The 16,141-nt window shown below is 37.0% G+C and overlaps 3 protein-coding genes across 4 annotated transcripts; all 3 read right to left on the reverse strand.

Moving 5' to 3' along the window:
- Positions 1–2,586: 2,586 nt before the first annotated feature.
- On the reverse strand, positions 2,587–3,853 carry LOC147279543 (blue copper protein-like). The gene is made up of 2 exons (XM_086251731.1): positions 3,628–3,853; positions 2,587–3,074 (listed from the first exon to the last, which is right to left on the reverse strand). The coding sequence occupies exons 1-2, from the start codon at positions 3,794–3,796 to the stop codon at positions 2,719–2,721; spliced, it is 525 nt and encodes a 174-aa protein (XP_086107857.1). The 5' UTR covers positions 3,797–3,853; the 3' UTR covers positions 2,587–2,718.
- Positions 3,854–5,997: 2,144 nt separating this feature from the next.
- Positions 5,998–10,238, reverse strand: LOC147279544 (RNA-binding (RRM/RBD/RNP motifs) family protein). 2 transcript variants are annotated; one of them, XM_086250908.1, is made up of 5 exons: positions 9,723–10,238; positions 9,491–9,589; positions 7,685–7,963; positions 7,327–7,526; positions 5,998–6,257 (listed from the first exon to the last, which is right to left on the reverse strand). In XM_086250908.1, the coding sequence occupies exons 1-4, from the start codon at positions 10,140–10,142 to the stop codon at positions 7,380–7,382; spliced, it is 945 nt and encodes a 314-aa protein (XP_086107034.1). In that variant the 5' UTR covers positions 10,143–10,238; the 3' UTR covers positions 5,998–6,257; positions 7,327–7,379. The 2 variants fall into 2 exon arrangements, with proteins under 2 accessions (XP_086107034.1, XP_086107033.1); XM_086250907.1 differs by having other exon boundaries at positions 5,998–6,335; positions 9,723–10,236.
- Positions 10,239–11,146: 908 nt separating this feature from the next.
- LOC147279545 (uncharacterized) lies at positions 11,147–13,277 on the reverse strand. The gene is made up of 6 exons (XM_086251996.1): positions 12,876–13,277; positions 12,517–12,792; positions 11,898–12,055; positions 11,607–11,712; positions 11,392–11,517; positions 11,147–11,287 (listed from the first exon to the last, which is right to left on the reverse strand). The coding sequence occupies exons 1-6, from the start codon at positions 13,065–13,067 to the stop codon at positions 11,147–11,149; spliced, it is 999 nt and encodes a 332-aa protein (XP_086108122.1). The 5' UTR covers positions 13,068–13,277.
- Between the last annotated feature and the right edge of the window lie 2,864 nt (positions 13,278–16,141).

The following is a 16,141-nucleotide window of genomic DNA, read 5'->3' on the forward strand; positions in this document are numbered from 1 at the left end:
CAATTGAACTAATTTTTTGCAGGGATGATCTTTGAGTGAAAAACTAAAAAATGAACGGTTCGGATCATTGAAAACTTGGAAACACGATCGAGATGTGAGCTTCTACATATAAATACACTTGAAGAGTTGAAGAATATAATTCTAATAACTTTCCGGTTGAAACATTGTCGTTTCCATAATTGTGAAGACCACAACGTGATTTTAACAATCTTAGCCGTTCATTTTTTATGTTAATAGTCAAAGATCATCCTTACAAAAAATTGGCTATATCGGAATTCATCTACCCATTCGATTATCATTAGAAAAACCACAATCGTTCATTAATTCGACCACCGTTATGTCATTTTTACATCTCCGATTAAGCTAATTTTTTGCAAGAATTCTCTTTGAGTGGGGAACTAAAACTTGAACGATTCGGATCGTTGAAAACACGATCGATATGTGAACTTCTACATATAAATACACTTGAAGAGTATAATTCTAATAACTTTTCCGTTGAAACCTTGTTGTTTCCATAATTATGAAGACCACAACGTGATTTCAACAATTTGATCCGTTCATTTTCTATGTTCATAGTCAAAGATCATCCGTACAAAAAATCGGCTAAATCGACATTCATCTACCCATTCGATCATCATTAGAAAAACCATGATCGTTCATTAATTCGACCACCATTATGTCACTTTTACATCTCCGATTAAGCTAATTTTTTGCACGAATTATCTTTGAGTGAGGAACTAAAATTTGAACGGTTCGGATCGTTGACAACACAATTGCATCGTTTGTTTATAAAAATATGTAATAAAATATATAATAAAACATATGTACATTTATGTTTTATTATAGTTGTAATGTTGTATATAATTTTAAAAGTTTATTATTTATGGTATTACACTATTACTAACATAATAGTATTATAGAATAACTTAATAAGCATATTAATAATTTATTGAAGTAAACAAACGAAAAAGCTATTAAATATGTTATGATTCACAAACTTATCAAATAAACTGGTCAGTTCAGTTGGTTGAGAGTTGAAGTTTATTATGTGAGGTCTCATGTTCAAATCACAACATAGCCAAATCTTTTTTTTTTTTTTTTTAACATATATATGTGTCTAAACAGGCTTTGGGCCTATTTGGGCCGCCCGTTTGGGCCTAGCCCGGCCCGGCCCTCCAAGCCCGCAAGCCAAAGCCCGATGGGCGGGCCTTGGGCTTGTGTATTAAAGCCCAAGCCCGGCCCGGCCCGGCCCGAAAGCCCTATTGGGCTTCTATCATTCAAGCCCGAGCCCGGCCCGAACCCGAAAAATTTGAGCCGGGCTAGCTCGGCCCGGCCCATTGCCGACCCCTAGCAACAATAGCCATGACTTTGAGATCTGAAGATAAATATCGCTGTGTTTTATTTGATATGTTATGGTGAAAATGTCACATAAGTTGGAAAATTTGGACTATATATCACTGGTTTATTTGATATGTGTGCTACTCCACAAAGTAGGCATATCTCAAATGGGGAGCTGCTATGCTATAATTTGGAACAAATTTGGTTTTTTTCAATTCCAATATACCAAAATGTTCTCACGCTATTTAGAGATGGGGGCGGATCTGTGTCATATTTTTGACACAATATTTGACACAAGTTTTCAACGGGGCCGCTCCTAAACCCTAATCTCATTTCTCATCTCATATTTGGGTTGTGATGTAACATCCTGGTCTAGTATTGACCAATTGGCCCTTTATTCAATGTTAAATAGACTATGAGCCGGTTCGTGGGCCTAGCCCATGAGAAGTCAAATTTCTTTTATTTTCTTCTCTCTTCTATCTTCTCCAAATTTTAGTTTTTTCATTTTTTCTCTTATACTATCATTTTTCATTGAAAGTTTCATTTATTTATTTCTTGTTACCTAAACTCTTTTTTTTTTTTAGCCTTTTCTCTTTGTAAGTTTTAAATTTTCTTTACTTGAGGAAAAGTACATAGTATTACAAATTTAAGACCAAAAGGAGCACTACACCTGTCAAACCTGAAGCTCGAATAACAAAAACAGGTAGTGATGACTCAAAATCAAGAACCCAACAGAAATGTGACAAAGATGTGAGGGGAGGGGGTTGTTGAGGGCCTAAGCTTAGCCACTGCTCATAGAGTCATAGAAAATTACCAAATTCTTAATTAACAAGGTTTGCTTTAACTATGATTGTTCTTGTACCTTTCAAGGGGAGGGGAGGGGTTGTCGAGTGGGGTGGGTTGGGTTAGGTTCTCGGGGTTGTTGTGTTATCCCGAATTTCACATGCGCTGGGGAGCTTTAGGATACTTAAGCAAGATTTAGGAATTTAAAATACAACTTTAGTTAGCACTTTAGTAAAAAAAAAAAACCTGGAGAGGATATTGTTATACCCTCATCAAGTAAGGCTTAGGAATCCAAAATTCAACTTCAATTAGCACTTTTGGTCCTTACTATTGTTGAATATATTTGGTTAAGGGCTTAGAATTTTTTTTTCTTTTATTTTAATTATTGGAAACTTTTCAGATGTAAAGTAAATATTGATAAACCTCAATCATGCTCCATAAATATAAGTCCCATTAATTATTTAGTCCTCTGAAACCAACCTACTCACCATTAAAATGGTCTAAATTACAAGCCAACAAACTGAAAAAGAAGAAAAGAAAGCACTGCCTCTGTCCTGGCAAGTAACCAATTAATCAACACTCCACAAAGCCTATGAATCAAAGAAGCAACATACACAAAGCAACCCAAGTAAGAGTCAAGAAAGCCACAACAGGAGAGGCAGAGAGACTAGTCCCTGCACCTGTGGATGTGGGTGTGGTGCCTGAAGCTGCAGGGGTGTTAACAGTGGTGGTGGTGTTGCTGCCAGAAGAAGAGGCTACAGTCACAGAAAGCTTCATGCCCATCCCACAGTGCCCAGCAGCACCACAAATGAAGTAGTGAGTCCCGGCGGTCTTGAGAGGGATGGTGGTGGCGCCACTGCTGTCACTTGTGATTGAATTCCCCACACTGCATGTGTTGTAGTCACTACCACTCACTTCCTCCACTGTGTGTGATCCACTTCCATAGTTGAACACTACCATGTAAAAAGAAAATAAAATTAGGAAACAATGAAACATAGATATAATTTAAGTTTAATTATAAGCCAAGATTTGGGGTTACATTCTTAATTTCTCTCAAATCTTATCTTACTGGACAATTTAATTAACGACCTAGCAATGTTATCAAATTGTGAATCTTGATATTTTGAAAGAAAAGAAAAGTGGGTAGGGCTATAGTCCTTACAGACCCTAGGATAGGTCCATCACTGTGAATCTTGATTTATGGTCTTATAATTAACATAACATTCTTAATTATGTTGTAAACAAAAGAATATTATCCAACATTCTCTTGTCCAACAGTTTAATTGGTATGATATATATGTCGTCGAACTGTAAATACGGAATCATACATAGATGTATCAATAATTTAGATTCACAGTTAACAACAAAACATACAATTTTCATGTCTCATAAGAAAACATTTTTCTGTAAAATACATGTGGTTTTTGAAGTATGTATGGCATTTATTTGTTTAAACATGCATCTATATGTAGAATGGAATTAGCTAAGAGGTAATTAAGCGTTTACCTAGGCTGTCACCAACTGCAAAGGTCTTGCCACTAGTCCAAGTGCTATAATCAACACCGCTAGCCCAGCCAGAAGTGTCTCCAACAGTGTAGACAGTGGCTAAGCTTGGCATCATGACCATGCAAAATACTAGGACAATACCCAAAATTCTGGCCCCTGTGCTTGCCATTTTGGGCAAATATGAGTCTATGAGGGAGCTGATCAGAAAACAGAGAAGGAAATTAAGAGAAAAGAAGAACCCTTTTGTGATAATAATTCTATAGAGTAGGAGCCCCTTATATAATAGTGTAAAGGGTTGGAGTAAGTAGAGTTTGGTCCATTTAATTCCATTGCAATGCAAAAGTTCTGCAAAGGAACTCATTGCATGGGGATGACTTAGGTTAGACTTCATACCTAATGCTTGTGATAATGTAGGTAGTGGATAATGTTGTCTTTCAAACTAATTCATTAGTTTAATTAAGCACCAAAATGGACCAAATTAATTACATATGATCAAAGGGTTCATCATCAAATTAAAAAAGGTTCATCTTTTTTATATGGCTTTGTTGGTAGACCCTTCATCTCTTTAATAATGGATTGTGAACTAAGAAAAGAAATAAATGCTTTCAAGATAAACTGACATGCTAAGTTTGGGGTTTATATTAGACTTTTCATTAGATTGATACCATGTGCAAGCATGAAAAGAACTAGACCTTACTAATACTTCTTTCAGTTATTTATTTTTTTATATTTTATTCTTGTCCAAGGTAAAATTAATTCCAAACGAATGAAGGTTGGAAAGTCACATCTGTGAGCAAAACGGTTCACCTAACAAGTGAGTAGAAGTCGTCATGGGCATGATTTTCTGTTTGTGAATTGTGCATGAGTGCATGACCCAAATAAAAACATGTGGGTCCCACCACATGCCAAACTTTTCAAGAGTCATCAGTGTGTCACTTTCGATGTGGGTTCGATGACTTAGGGTTTGGTAAGGGCTGTTAGGGTCCATGGTGTTCCACCACCTGCCCTTGAAAGGCCCAACCCATTTGATCTGGCAAGCTTCATTACTCACCTAAAAGGTTGCCAATTTTAAAACTGACAAAAGTCTTAAATCCTAAAACCCTAAAACGCATATTTTTGAAACTTCAAACTTCAAACCTCAGTTGTGGAAAAATATTTTTGAAAAGCAATCATTTTTTGTTTACATTTAAAACTTTTAATTTTTTTTTTTAGAGTTTTAGAAATCTAACTTTCTAATAATGCTCGAGCTTTAACTCCTTTTAAGTAGTGTTCAAACCATTCTTGAATAGTGCTCAAGTTGAACACTATTCAAGGGTTATATTCCCAAAACTATTCAAAAAGGCTAGGGAAAAAACTTAGATTAGATTTGGCAAATATCCCATTGGGGAAAGTTGCTAAAACTTGTAAATTTGTAAAGCCAATTTTATATAAAATATTAAAATCCTACTTTGAACCACAACAGTTAATTTGCAAAAGCACTTCCAGCCTTCGGTAAGAAATAGACTAGGGTGTGCCTTAAGATGGCCGTCTCCTGTCCCCCCTGCCGGAGGGGAACCTGCTCCTAGGTCGCCGCTCTGCTGCGTCTGGCCCGTCCTTTAGGCACCTTTGGAAGGCAGGGAGTGTGACAACGAAACAAGGGATTCAGCTACTGGCTTGTTTAAGCCAGGAGAGAATCGAAATTGGACAATATCCAGAGCTGTATATCATTTGTACCTGGACACAGTAAATCCAATCCAAAACAAATCCAGAAAGTCTCCGAAGCATAATGCCAGACCTAATTCTTAGGTAACATCTCAACATCAAGAGCATCCAGCCCTGCCTATTTGTTATTTACGCCTCCACCAATTTTTGTTTTGTTTTGGTTTTGTTTTGTTTTTTTTTAAATGGAAGGCCCTGCAGTTCACACTAAAAAATGTGTGCAAAAATTACAAAATTTTCTTTCATAGGCTAGAGGGATTTTTTGTTGATGTTCATTGTCATGGGTTGTTGAATACTGATAATCTAGGAAGAACCTAAAAGAGAGAGACTTGATTATGATACCATGTTTATTTCTTTTTGGATGAAGATTATGATACCATGTTGGATGAATGACAATAAGATCTCAAAAATAAATAATAAATAAACATCTAACCCAAAAGTGACATTGCCATATAAAGTATCACTTCAAATCCTAATTTGAAATATATGTTACAGACACCAAAACAGTGTCTCTTTGCCTGTTGGATTGCACCATTTCATACTAATTCGAGTTGAAAGAGTTGAGACTACCAATATCGCCATTTTGATCTACCACTGAATCAATAGTAAAATCATTTTATAGGCAAATAAAATCTGAAGGGTGCAGAATTGAAGTTATCAAACTAGAATATCTAAACTAAAAGTCATTCTCTTGTAATAACTTAAAAGTTGGAATCCATTTTTGAATTCCATTTGCATGCAAGCACTTTTGCACTACGTAATCTAAAAGTTACGTGATTCCTTGCATCAAAATTAAGAGACTAAATATTTGGTAGTACATGCAGCTCAGTTTATCAAAACTATGGTCACTGCTTAAGGGTGAGCCTACATAACCAGCAGTATGTCCCCTAGGGCCCTAGAAACCTTCTTTAAGTACCAAGTGATGGAAGCCCCTGAATATAGCGCAAAAAAACAAGGTGAGAATCTCACTAAGTACGCATGAAAAGTCCAAGTAAGAATACACAGTGTTCCTGCAAAAGAGAGGGAGGTAGAGAGATTATTTAAACACTGTGATGGTTTTTCAAAGAGTAAATATTTGTCTAACAAAAATGCTTGATTCACCAAACAAGAGCTTGCATATATCATGCATGATCATAATTATTGCAAGTAAGCTGCAAAAATATTCCACCTTACTCTCTCTCCTAAGATTAGAAGTGTGAAATTATGTAAATGTACGTAGTTCCCAAACTTATTGTTTACCCTTTTCGCAGATTTGTCTACCACTAATAAAACAACACAAACCTCCTGGTAAAGGTCAACGGTGTGGCTAAGCAATAAAAGGATTAACAAGCAATGTCTTGTAGGAAAGAAATATGAAAAAATAAAGAAAATTTGGTGTCTTGGATTTAGGTTTTTCCAACATTCACTGCAGAACATGCAGGAAAGAAAATTTTCAACTGTATGTTAGCAAGCAAATTCTTCTAGAAGATCAAGACAACCACTAGTTCTTGAATGCACTTTTCCTGAATCATTAACCAGAAGTCCAGAACCCTAGGTTATTAATGAATCATATAGTTTGGAAATCCAAAGCAGAGAGAGATTCTAACATATTTTATAAGCTTTAAGATGTAAAGAGTATCAAAAATGAGGGCAAGATGAGAGGTTGGTTCAGTGCAGCATTGAAGACCAGCAACTGAACCAGTCACGAGGTCCACAAAAACTCTATGTGAACATGAATAAAGTCCACAAAAATAAAGGCATTGAGAAAAGCCAAACGTGACAACCTCCCTTCAACTTTGGGTCAATGAGTCATTTGAAAGAATACCCACTTTACTTTTAATCTATGCAATTAAACTTTCTTGTGAACCAACAAAAAAGGAATGCAATAGTTCACCCAAAGACCTAACTAGTGATTACTAAAATGTATATTACAAAGCTAGACAAAAAAATTGAGCAGGCATACAACATAACTAGCTATATCAGTTTGAAACAAGCAGAACACAATCTAAAGAGAGGACATACCTTAACAAACATGATGTGAAGAAAACACAGAAATTTCATTGTGCCCCCCAAATTCACTTTTCATCATTGACATCTGTGTTCACTTGCTCAACAGTAGAATTCAATTCAGTAGATTTATCACCCAACTGTGAACTCTTTGGTGTTGGAACTTTAACAAATTGTTTACTACGTGCCACACGAATTCTTCTTCCCATAAGCATCTGCAGACCAAAAACTTATAAGGGAATTCTTCACTTTAAAATAGCCTTCTAAAAATCCAATAGGGAATGCAGTTGAGAATTTGAACGTTTCATGCCCTAGTCATGATTTAAAAACATAAATTCAAATGATTGAGCACAATTATCAAACAGAAAATCACCTTCCCCTGGAAAGCAGAAAGGGCATCCTCAGCCTCTTTCTTGGATTTGAAGCCCACAAATCCATATCCTGAGGACCTTCTGGGATTATCTTGGAATACAACGTCTGCGTTAACAACATTACTACCCTCTGAATTAAAAAGCTCCTTGAGATCTTTAGCTCTTACTTCATATGCCAAATTTTCCACATACAAATTGAATGTTACTGGCTTGGGAGGAGGGGGAATCTTCTGCTTTTTTGGCCTGGCATAAGCCATCCTTATAACACGACCCTCGAATTCCTGTAAATTATTCCAAAAAATAGGAGAATCGTTTAGTACACAATATGGCAAGGAAGCAAGATAAGTAATCACATATTTAGTTGCTCAAAATATAGTGGAACAAATATAAAATTAACTTGTAGTCTTGTAGAACTTTTTCAGAGCAAAAAAACTTGTTGAACTTTTGTTTTCTTTATCTAGCATATTTCCAAAAGTGAAAGAGACAACACAAATAAACTCGGAAAAATTTCAAGAAGGTCCCTGAAGGGCCTGAACATAACTCATTTTTTACATTGGTTCTTGAACTTCAAATGAGACACTTAACCCCCTAAACTATCATTGGTGTGTTTAGTTGGTCCTTATCGGACCTTTTGTTAATTTATTTTAACAGTAGTCACATGAGTAGCATATCATCTGGTTCCCTAACCTATAATCGGCTACACCTCCTCCTCCACTGCCTACCACCACTGCCTTCTTCCCTCTCCATTTTCCTAAAACCTCTTCTCATCTCCACCACCACTGTCACTCCATTCTTTTTTCGGACTGAACTATTGCTCCATTGAAGCACCTCCCTATCCCATGTTGTACAATTCTATTCCCTTTACTTCCTGGACTCCCCTCTCACTTTCTCCTCTTTTGACTATTCGCCACTCTTCCTCACTCTCCTCCTATCACCAAAACTTTTATAGAAGAAGAATAAGAAGAACGAACGAACGAAATGGGTGAGGAAACTAAAGATTGAAATTGAGAAAAAGGCTTCCACAACTCCAGCAGTTGATGCCAGAGTAGCTCTGCTTGTTGAACAATGATTAAGGTACGCACAATAGAATTAAGAAGATCACAAAACAGTGGTAGAGGTGGAAGACGGATAAGAAGAAAGTGAAGGAATGAGATGGTGCTAAAAGCATGGCACCATGAGAGAGAGTATGGCACATAGATGTTTTAGCATGACGATGATAATGGAGGTTCATAGCAGTGCAAGCCTCCAAGCCATAACAATTTATGCTCTTTCAGTGACTGACTGACTGACTTTTTCTCTACAAAAGGAGAGATGAAACAATAGATCTCAATCTCAAGGAATAGGATAACACTTATGCCCTTAAGTATTCATGTGCTACTCACATAAGAATGACAGTTCAAAGTCTTGCATTTTGAAGTTAAGACCAATGTGGAACACAGGTTAAAGTCCCTCCAATAAACTCAGCTCCAATACATGCACAATCGCGCAAACGCAAACACAAAACAAAGAACTAAAGTTTTCTTCTTGTGGTTTCAGAAAGCAATAAATATTTTTTTTGGTAGAAAAAAGCAACAAATTTTCAAAACCAAGACAACAAACACAAAACAGTCATGTAGATAAGTAGAATACTAGGTCACTCCAGAATACGTACTTAGTTCACTCAGGTTTCATATAGTGAAACATTACAAAATTTCCAAATTTGAAAAGCTTTTCCAATTAGCAGTCTTTCTCACTGACCAAACCGAACATAAAACAAAAATTACAAGAAAAAAAGATTTGCAGAAGCTAACAGAACCCAATATGCTTACATACGATTCGAGATTATTGCGAGCCTCAAGAGCCTCCTCTGGCGAACCCATAGTTACAAATGCCAAACCCCTGTTTTTGGTCTTGTTATACATAGCCAGCTTAGCCACCAAACACCAAACCAACAAAAACCCACATCAGTAAAATAACCAAAACCAATCAAAGAGAATCATCAATTATTAATACTGAATAACAAAGAGACCGCTTCAAAGTAAAGAAGGGAAAAATGAAAACCTCAACGTCAAGGACCGTGCCGTACTTCTCGAACAGAGTACGAATGTCTTCAGGGGTACAAGTCCAAGGCACATTCTGGGCAAGCAATCTCGTATCAGAAAACTCTTCGGTCTCTGGCTCCACCAATACTGGGCTAACCTCTTCGGTCTCTGGCTCCAGCACTGGGCTTTCAGCAATTGCTTGTTCTTGGGCAGTAGAGGATAGTTGGAAAACGAAACCGCCAACCCTTTTGGTCCTAATGGAAGAGGTGCGACTGTGGGCGTGTGAGAGAGAAAGAGAGAATGAGAAAAGAGACCCAGAAACAGAGAGACTCGTAGTGGGTGTGTGTTTGGAGAGGTGTAGTGGGTTTTTGAGAGAAGATAGAGTTGTTAGGAGGAGTTGTTGTTCGGTGGGGAAACAAAGATGGCGAAGCAAAGCCATGGCAAGAATGTTGGCTGTGTCTGTTAAGCAGAGCTCGAACCTCCAAGTTCGGAAGGTGTATGAGCTTTTGGATAAGCAAGTATTTTGGGGTATTTCTTGGCCAAAAAAAAAAAGTATTTTGGGGTATTTGGAATTTGGATCAGGTGGAACTGTGGAAGAACAGGCCGAAAAAGACCGAGTGGGAGACTGGCAAGGTTCCAACCAAAACGATGTCGTCAGTAAGTTAAACGGTGCCGTACCAGCCTCGGACTGTGGGCTGTGATTGAAGTAGGCTATGGGCTTTGATTTTAGAAATATACTTGAGAGAGAAATTCTGTGGGTTGGGCTAGTTGTGGGCTATAACTAGCCCAACCAGCCTCGGACTAGTTTAGTGGCTGGTAAGGATTTCATAATTTTTTATCGCGGGCAATTCTGACATCAGAAGTATTTGTGAATATTTGTTGAAGTGTTAAATAGTGTGGATGGAGATATACTACAGTTTGAGTTTATACATGTTGCACCATCCAACTTGGTTTAGGCAATACCACACCCATGACCACTGACCAGAGAAGGCTACCCCTATAATCTCACCTCTGATAAAACGATAATATAATAGTTTCAAAAGAGCTAGCTTAATCCATCACATATTTGACTTGCACAACCAAGCAATAAAAGTGAAGCCAAGCATGACATGTCCCAAAAAGTAAATTTTGACATATCTAATATTTACATTCCCCAAAGAGTCAATTTCGACATCTCTGATCTTCCTCAAAAATGTGTTCCCTTCTGAATTCTATGAGTTGTATGTATGGCTAGGCCTTAAAAACTCAAGAGAGAAGAAAAGAGCAGAAAAATGCCCATTCACTAAAAGACTTAGCAAATGACTCTTACATACAAATTGGTTAGTCATTCCAAATTCTGCAATCTTAAGCCCAATCAATCATATGCCATCCTGAATACCAAAAAAAAAAAAAAAAAATACAAATGAGAGGTGATTCACATCAGACTATTCGAACAGTTTTCTATTACTTCTTATGCATTCTAGAGTTGGGGGAGTTGCAGCGCAAAGGTGATAGGGGCTGTCTTGCTGATTCTTGGTCATGGAAATCAATCTTCCCCTGAATTGGGCTGCTCATCATAGTTGAGCTAGATTTTCGCTTATTTGACTGCAAAGGAGAAAGCATAACATAAGATCCTTCATTCATAAATCATGATGGACATGTTAAAGAAGTATATCAAACTTGAGCATACAAATCTGCCTTTCTCTCACCTTTGCAGATGCGCTGTCAGTATGTTTTCCACCAGAACCAGAATGGTTTCTTTCCTTGTGGTACAGCCTCAGTAATCTTTTGTTCTCTTCATCTAGAACTTTGTTTTCTTCAAAAAGCAATTTGACCTACATACATCATAAATATGGGATGTGAGAGAGAGAGAGAGAGAGAGAGAGAGAGAGAAGAAAAAGTTGAAAAGGTTCACTCTTCTCACCTCCTCTTCAGCTGTACGAAGATTGATCCTTAAATGGTCTTTATCTGTCTCAAGTGTCTTTACCTCAGCAACTAGTGACAGCAATTTTTGAGACAATGGCCTCAAGCTATCACATTGACAAGAAGAAACTTGAATCAGTGAATCAATTCAGAAATCAGAAATTAATACTTGAATATGGGCAGCCATTCTCAGTAGATTTTGCAAAAAATACATTCTAATTCATAAACTCGAATGTTACCACAGACTAGAACCTCTCAGGAAAGAACAATGACGGATAGCAAATCCACTCACCGATTCCACATTTCTAGCAACCTTTGGCAAGACTCATGTCCACTATTGGCCTCCAAAAATGCATGTGCAGGCGCAGCTTCATCTTTACTGATCAATGTTGCTAAAACAGACTCCAGTAGTTTCTCTTCAATAGCTGTGCCTTCAGTAGATGAATCAACCTTCAAAATTATAAAGAAACATAATTATATAAAGCACATTTTACACAAAGTCTTACATTCTTCTAGTTCAACAATGTATTTTGAATAGCATACATGTCGTATTGACAAGGACAGAGGGAATCCTTCAAGCTGTTATAACCGAACTTCAATTACACAGCTTCAAAGTCACCCATAATAGCATTACAGGAAAACATTGCACAACTAATGACTAAAATTCTTTACATTCTTCAAATTCAAAAATGTATTTTGAATAGCATACATGTCGTTTCAACAAACACAGAGGGAATTCTTCAAGCTGTTATAACCAAACTTCAATTACACAGTTTCAAAGTCACCCATAAGAGCATTACAGGAAAACAGTGCACAACTAATGACTAAACTCTTTACGTTGCACAACTAAGTTCACTCTCTTTCAATTCATCAAAAACTAACGACAAGAGAAAAAAGGTTAAAGAAATTACCGAACATGACATCTCGTATTCGTTCTTGTAGAACCGCAATGCTTCCTTCAACTCTTTCACTTCGTCCTCCAACTCCTGGACACGAGATTCAGCCTCCTTGGCGCGCTGGTCAGCCTCGTTCCCAAAATCCATCAAAGCCTCTCGGTCGTGGTCGTAGAGCGAGCACTCCCTCTCCCATTTCTTGCACTGGCTCACGAGATGCGCGCACTCCGATGCCAGTCTCTGGTTCTCCTCAACGAACTTCCTCAAAGCTTGTGCATTCATACTCGCTTCGGCCTAACAACAAAACCATCAAAAACCAACCCCCAAAAACAAAAAAACATATAGATACACTTATATTTATATGTAAATCCACGAACCTTAACGCGCTCAATAACTTGATCTTTCTCCTTCAACTTGGAGAGTAGGAACGAGCACTGATCGCGAAGCCGCTGCTGCGCTTCTTCGGAGCATCGAAGCTTGAATTGGAGAGTTTGTGTCGATACAGGGAGGCCCAAGGAGTGGTCGATCGATTCTTTGATGTAATCGTCCAGTTCCTGCGGGAGATCCATCCTTTTTGGGGTTTCTTGATCTTGGAAACCCTAGAAATTGCAGAAGGGAAAATATCGAATTTGATTTTGCGGTGGTAGGGATTGATTTGGAGGGCGAGAACGAAGGAATTGGCAATTACTCTGACTGTGAATTGAAACCCTAGAAATGGCGGTGGAAAGAGAAGGGTTTCGAATTTAGGAGACGTAGAGAATTGGGAATTTGGGTCTGAAATCGAGTGCAGGGGTTTGTTTCTTCACGAAAGAAGAGAAGGGGTTTATTTGGGACTGCAAAAATCTTTCGCTCTCTTTTTCTTTTTTTATTTTAATTTTTCGTCAAAAAGATTTCAAATTTAAAGCGCTAGCCGTTGGAGCTTCTTTAAAGAGGCCAGGTACCAGGCGAGTGGAGGCCACGTTGGATCCACGTGGCAAGCCAAACCAAAGGCTGTCCCTACTGGCTTGGTTTTCTTACAAAGCAATTGAGAATGGTCCGAGCTAAATTCATCACTCTTAATTGCTTAATTTACCACCCTATTTTAAAAATTTTTAATTTTACATTTCGACAGATAACCACCGAATAGTCATTCTACAGGTATCTATCAAACTTTGGTGGATTATTCAGTAGTTATCTGTCGAACATTGATAGAGGTTTCGGTAGATAATTAACGAATAGTCATTCTATAGGTATCTATCAAGCGTTGGTGGATTATTCAGTAGTTATATGTTGAACATTGGTGGAGGTTTGAGTAGATAACTACCGAATAAGTGTTGGTGATTGCATCTTCATTTTGCAAGTGAGGGTAAAATAGAAAAAAAAATTGGACAAAATATGTTATGGTGGTGAACTCAGCAGCTGAAGGTGGTAGATTTAGCATGGGTCATTGAGAATTTCTTTTCTTTTTCTTTGGGTAATATGGGAGCCCAAGTCCACGAGCCCCAATTAAATAGAAACAAATACATTATTGGACTACTCCAATAGGATCCGATTAGGGTGTTCAAGATTAGGGGTATGCACGGTACGGTATGGGACGATATGAGTCCTATACTGATACCATATCAAAATTTTTATTTGGTACGGTATCGGTACGGTATGAACATTTTTTAAACTGATAGCATACCATACCAGTGTTTTATGAATTCGGTATGGTTTCGATATGTGCCAACATTTTATTTTATTTTATTTTTGTCAAAAAACAACAATTAATAACCAAAAAAAAATATTGTCAATCCCTTACACTTTTATTCTTACATATTAATTGTCAATCCTTTGCTAGTAATTGTCTAACTCTAACCTAGTATTCTTACATATTAAGTTAGTTAACTTTTTTGTCCAAATGTCGCTGGGGAGTAGGGAATACTAGAATAAGGGATTGAAAATTCGATGTGAGCAAGTCTACTATAGTCTATAGATTTGCCCAAATAGCCACTAATATAGCGACACATAATTAAAAGAATATTAAATAATTAAATTAAATATAATTCGATACAGTACGGTATATTACGGTATTGAAATTTTTATACCGATTTGGAATCGGTACGGTATGATATAGGTACGGTATATAATCGGTATTGTTTTTCGGCACAAAATTGACACGGTATGGAACGGTACAGGTTCAGTTTCGATATTTCGGTTTCAAATGCCCACCCCTATTCAAGATTCAATCTAATCCATTCAAATTGACCAATTTAATCCAATTCAATTCAATTGAAAAAATAAAATAAAATTTTAGTATAAAATATGATGAAATGGAATTTTAAATGGTTGGATTCACCATGTTAACTATCATGGTATGACAATTTTTTTTTTTGTTCAAAATATGGTATCACAGTCTCATGAAGATTTTTTCGATATATATGTGAAATATGTTTTTGATGGCCTAAGTAGTAATTTAATTACAGTTGCTAACTCATACATCTTCTTATTTAGAGCACCCAATCTGGCTCATACAGGGAGTTAAATTTCGAAAATTTCGGCGAAATTTTTCGTTTTTTTGAGTTATGGAAATTTTAATACTGAACCAATTAGTTTTCGGCAAAATTTCGATCATTTCGTCGAAATTTCGATATTTTCGCCGAAATTCTCGAAATTTCGGCGAAATTTTCGACTTTGGGGGTGAGATTTTCAGGAAGTTTCTGAGTTTTGGGAGGAATTGAGGCTGTGGAGGGAGGAAGAGAGGAGGGGCTGGGTTTTCGGTGGGTTTCAGCGACAGGGCGGCGACAGGGGGCGAGAGATGGAGAAGCTTGGTGGTGCTCAAGCCGGTGAGGGAGAGAAAGCAGGGGAGAGAGAGAGGCTGCGGGAGAGAAGAGAGGGAGAGGGTGGTTGACTCCTCAAATGGAATGAATGTTCTGTTGAAAGGGACTCCTCAATTTGATCTTCACCTGCACTCAACAATTAATCTCAAACAAAAATAAGGATAGTTGCAGACTTGCAGAGAAATGAAGAACTGAGTGTGAGAGAGAGAGGGAGAGAGAGAGAGAGAGAGTAGATAATGTACGCTAGCTTACTGCCCCTGTTTTTTGATATATCTAAAAGTTCTGATTGTGAGGCTCAGGACAAGTTCCCAAGAAGTCTAACACCAAATAAAATAAAATCCTAGCCTTACATGTGTCATTACTCATTAGACTAAAAAATAAAATTGACAAGATATAAAACAGTAACTAGATATTTTTATGTTCAAAAGGCAGGAGGCATTATATTTCAACACCAAAAAAAATCCTAGTCTTAATGTCTTGTTATTTAACTCTCAATAGTTGCCTTAAATAGATAAACTTATTTTTAGGCAGAGCTTTTGTGAAGATATTAGCTGCTTGATCTTCAGTCTTGCAATAAATAACTTCAACCTCTTTGTTATCCACAACATCTTTAATAAAATAATGTTTTAAAGCAATGTGTTTTCATTTTATATCACATGAAATTTACCATATAATTTAGTTTTTTCAATATTTTTTATCAATGTAGTAGATAATATGTTAAATAAATATATGGTAAAGTTTCATTCAAAATTTCCATATTTTGATAGCAATTTCCGTCGTTTCTATCGAATTTTTGTCGAAATTTAAAAATTTTCGAAATTTCCGTCGAAATTTCCATCGAAATT

Source organism: Dryas octopetala, chromosome 7 (genome assembly GCF_963921425.1).
Source record: "Dryas octopetala chromosome 7, drDryOcto1.1, whole genome shotgun sequence".
Classification (NCBI taxonomy): Eukaryota; Viridiplantae; Streptophyta; class Magnoliopsida; order Rosales; family Rosaceae; genus Dryas; species Dryas octopetala.

Coding starts and splice junctions, on each gene's coding strand:
- LOC147279544 (XM_086250908.1), bottom strand. CDS start 10,142: ATGGCTTTGCTTCGCCATCTTTGTTTCCCCACCGAACAACAACTCCTC. Junction 9,590..9,722: donor GCACGGTCCTTGACGTTGAG/GTTTTCATTTTT, acceptor TTGGTGGCTAAG/CTGGCTATGTATAACAAGAC. Junction 7,964..9,490: donor GCAATAATCTCGAATCGTAT/GTAAGCATATTG, acceptor AATAATTTACAG/GAATTCGAGGGTCGTGTTAT.
- LOC147279545 (XM_086251996.1), bottom strand. CDS start 13,067: ATGGATCTCCCGCAGGAACTGGACGATTACATCAAAGAATCGATCGAC. Junction 12,793..12,875: donor AAGTTATTGAGCGCGTTAAG/GTTCGTGGATTT, acceptor TTTTGTTGTTAG/GCCGAAGCGAGTATGAATGC. Junction 12,056..12,516: donor AATACGAGATGTCATGTTCG/GTAATTTCTTTA, acceptor ATAATTTTGAAG/GTTGATTCATCTACTGAAGG.
- LOC147279543 (XM_086251731.1), bottom strand. CDS start 3,796: ATGGCAAGCACAGGGGCCAGAATTTTGGGTATTGTCCTAGTATTTTGC. Junction 3,075..3,627: donor TGCAGTTGGTGACAGCCTAG/GTAAACGCTTAA, acceptor TTTACATGGTAG/TGTTCAACTATGGAAGTGGA.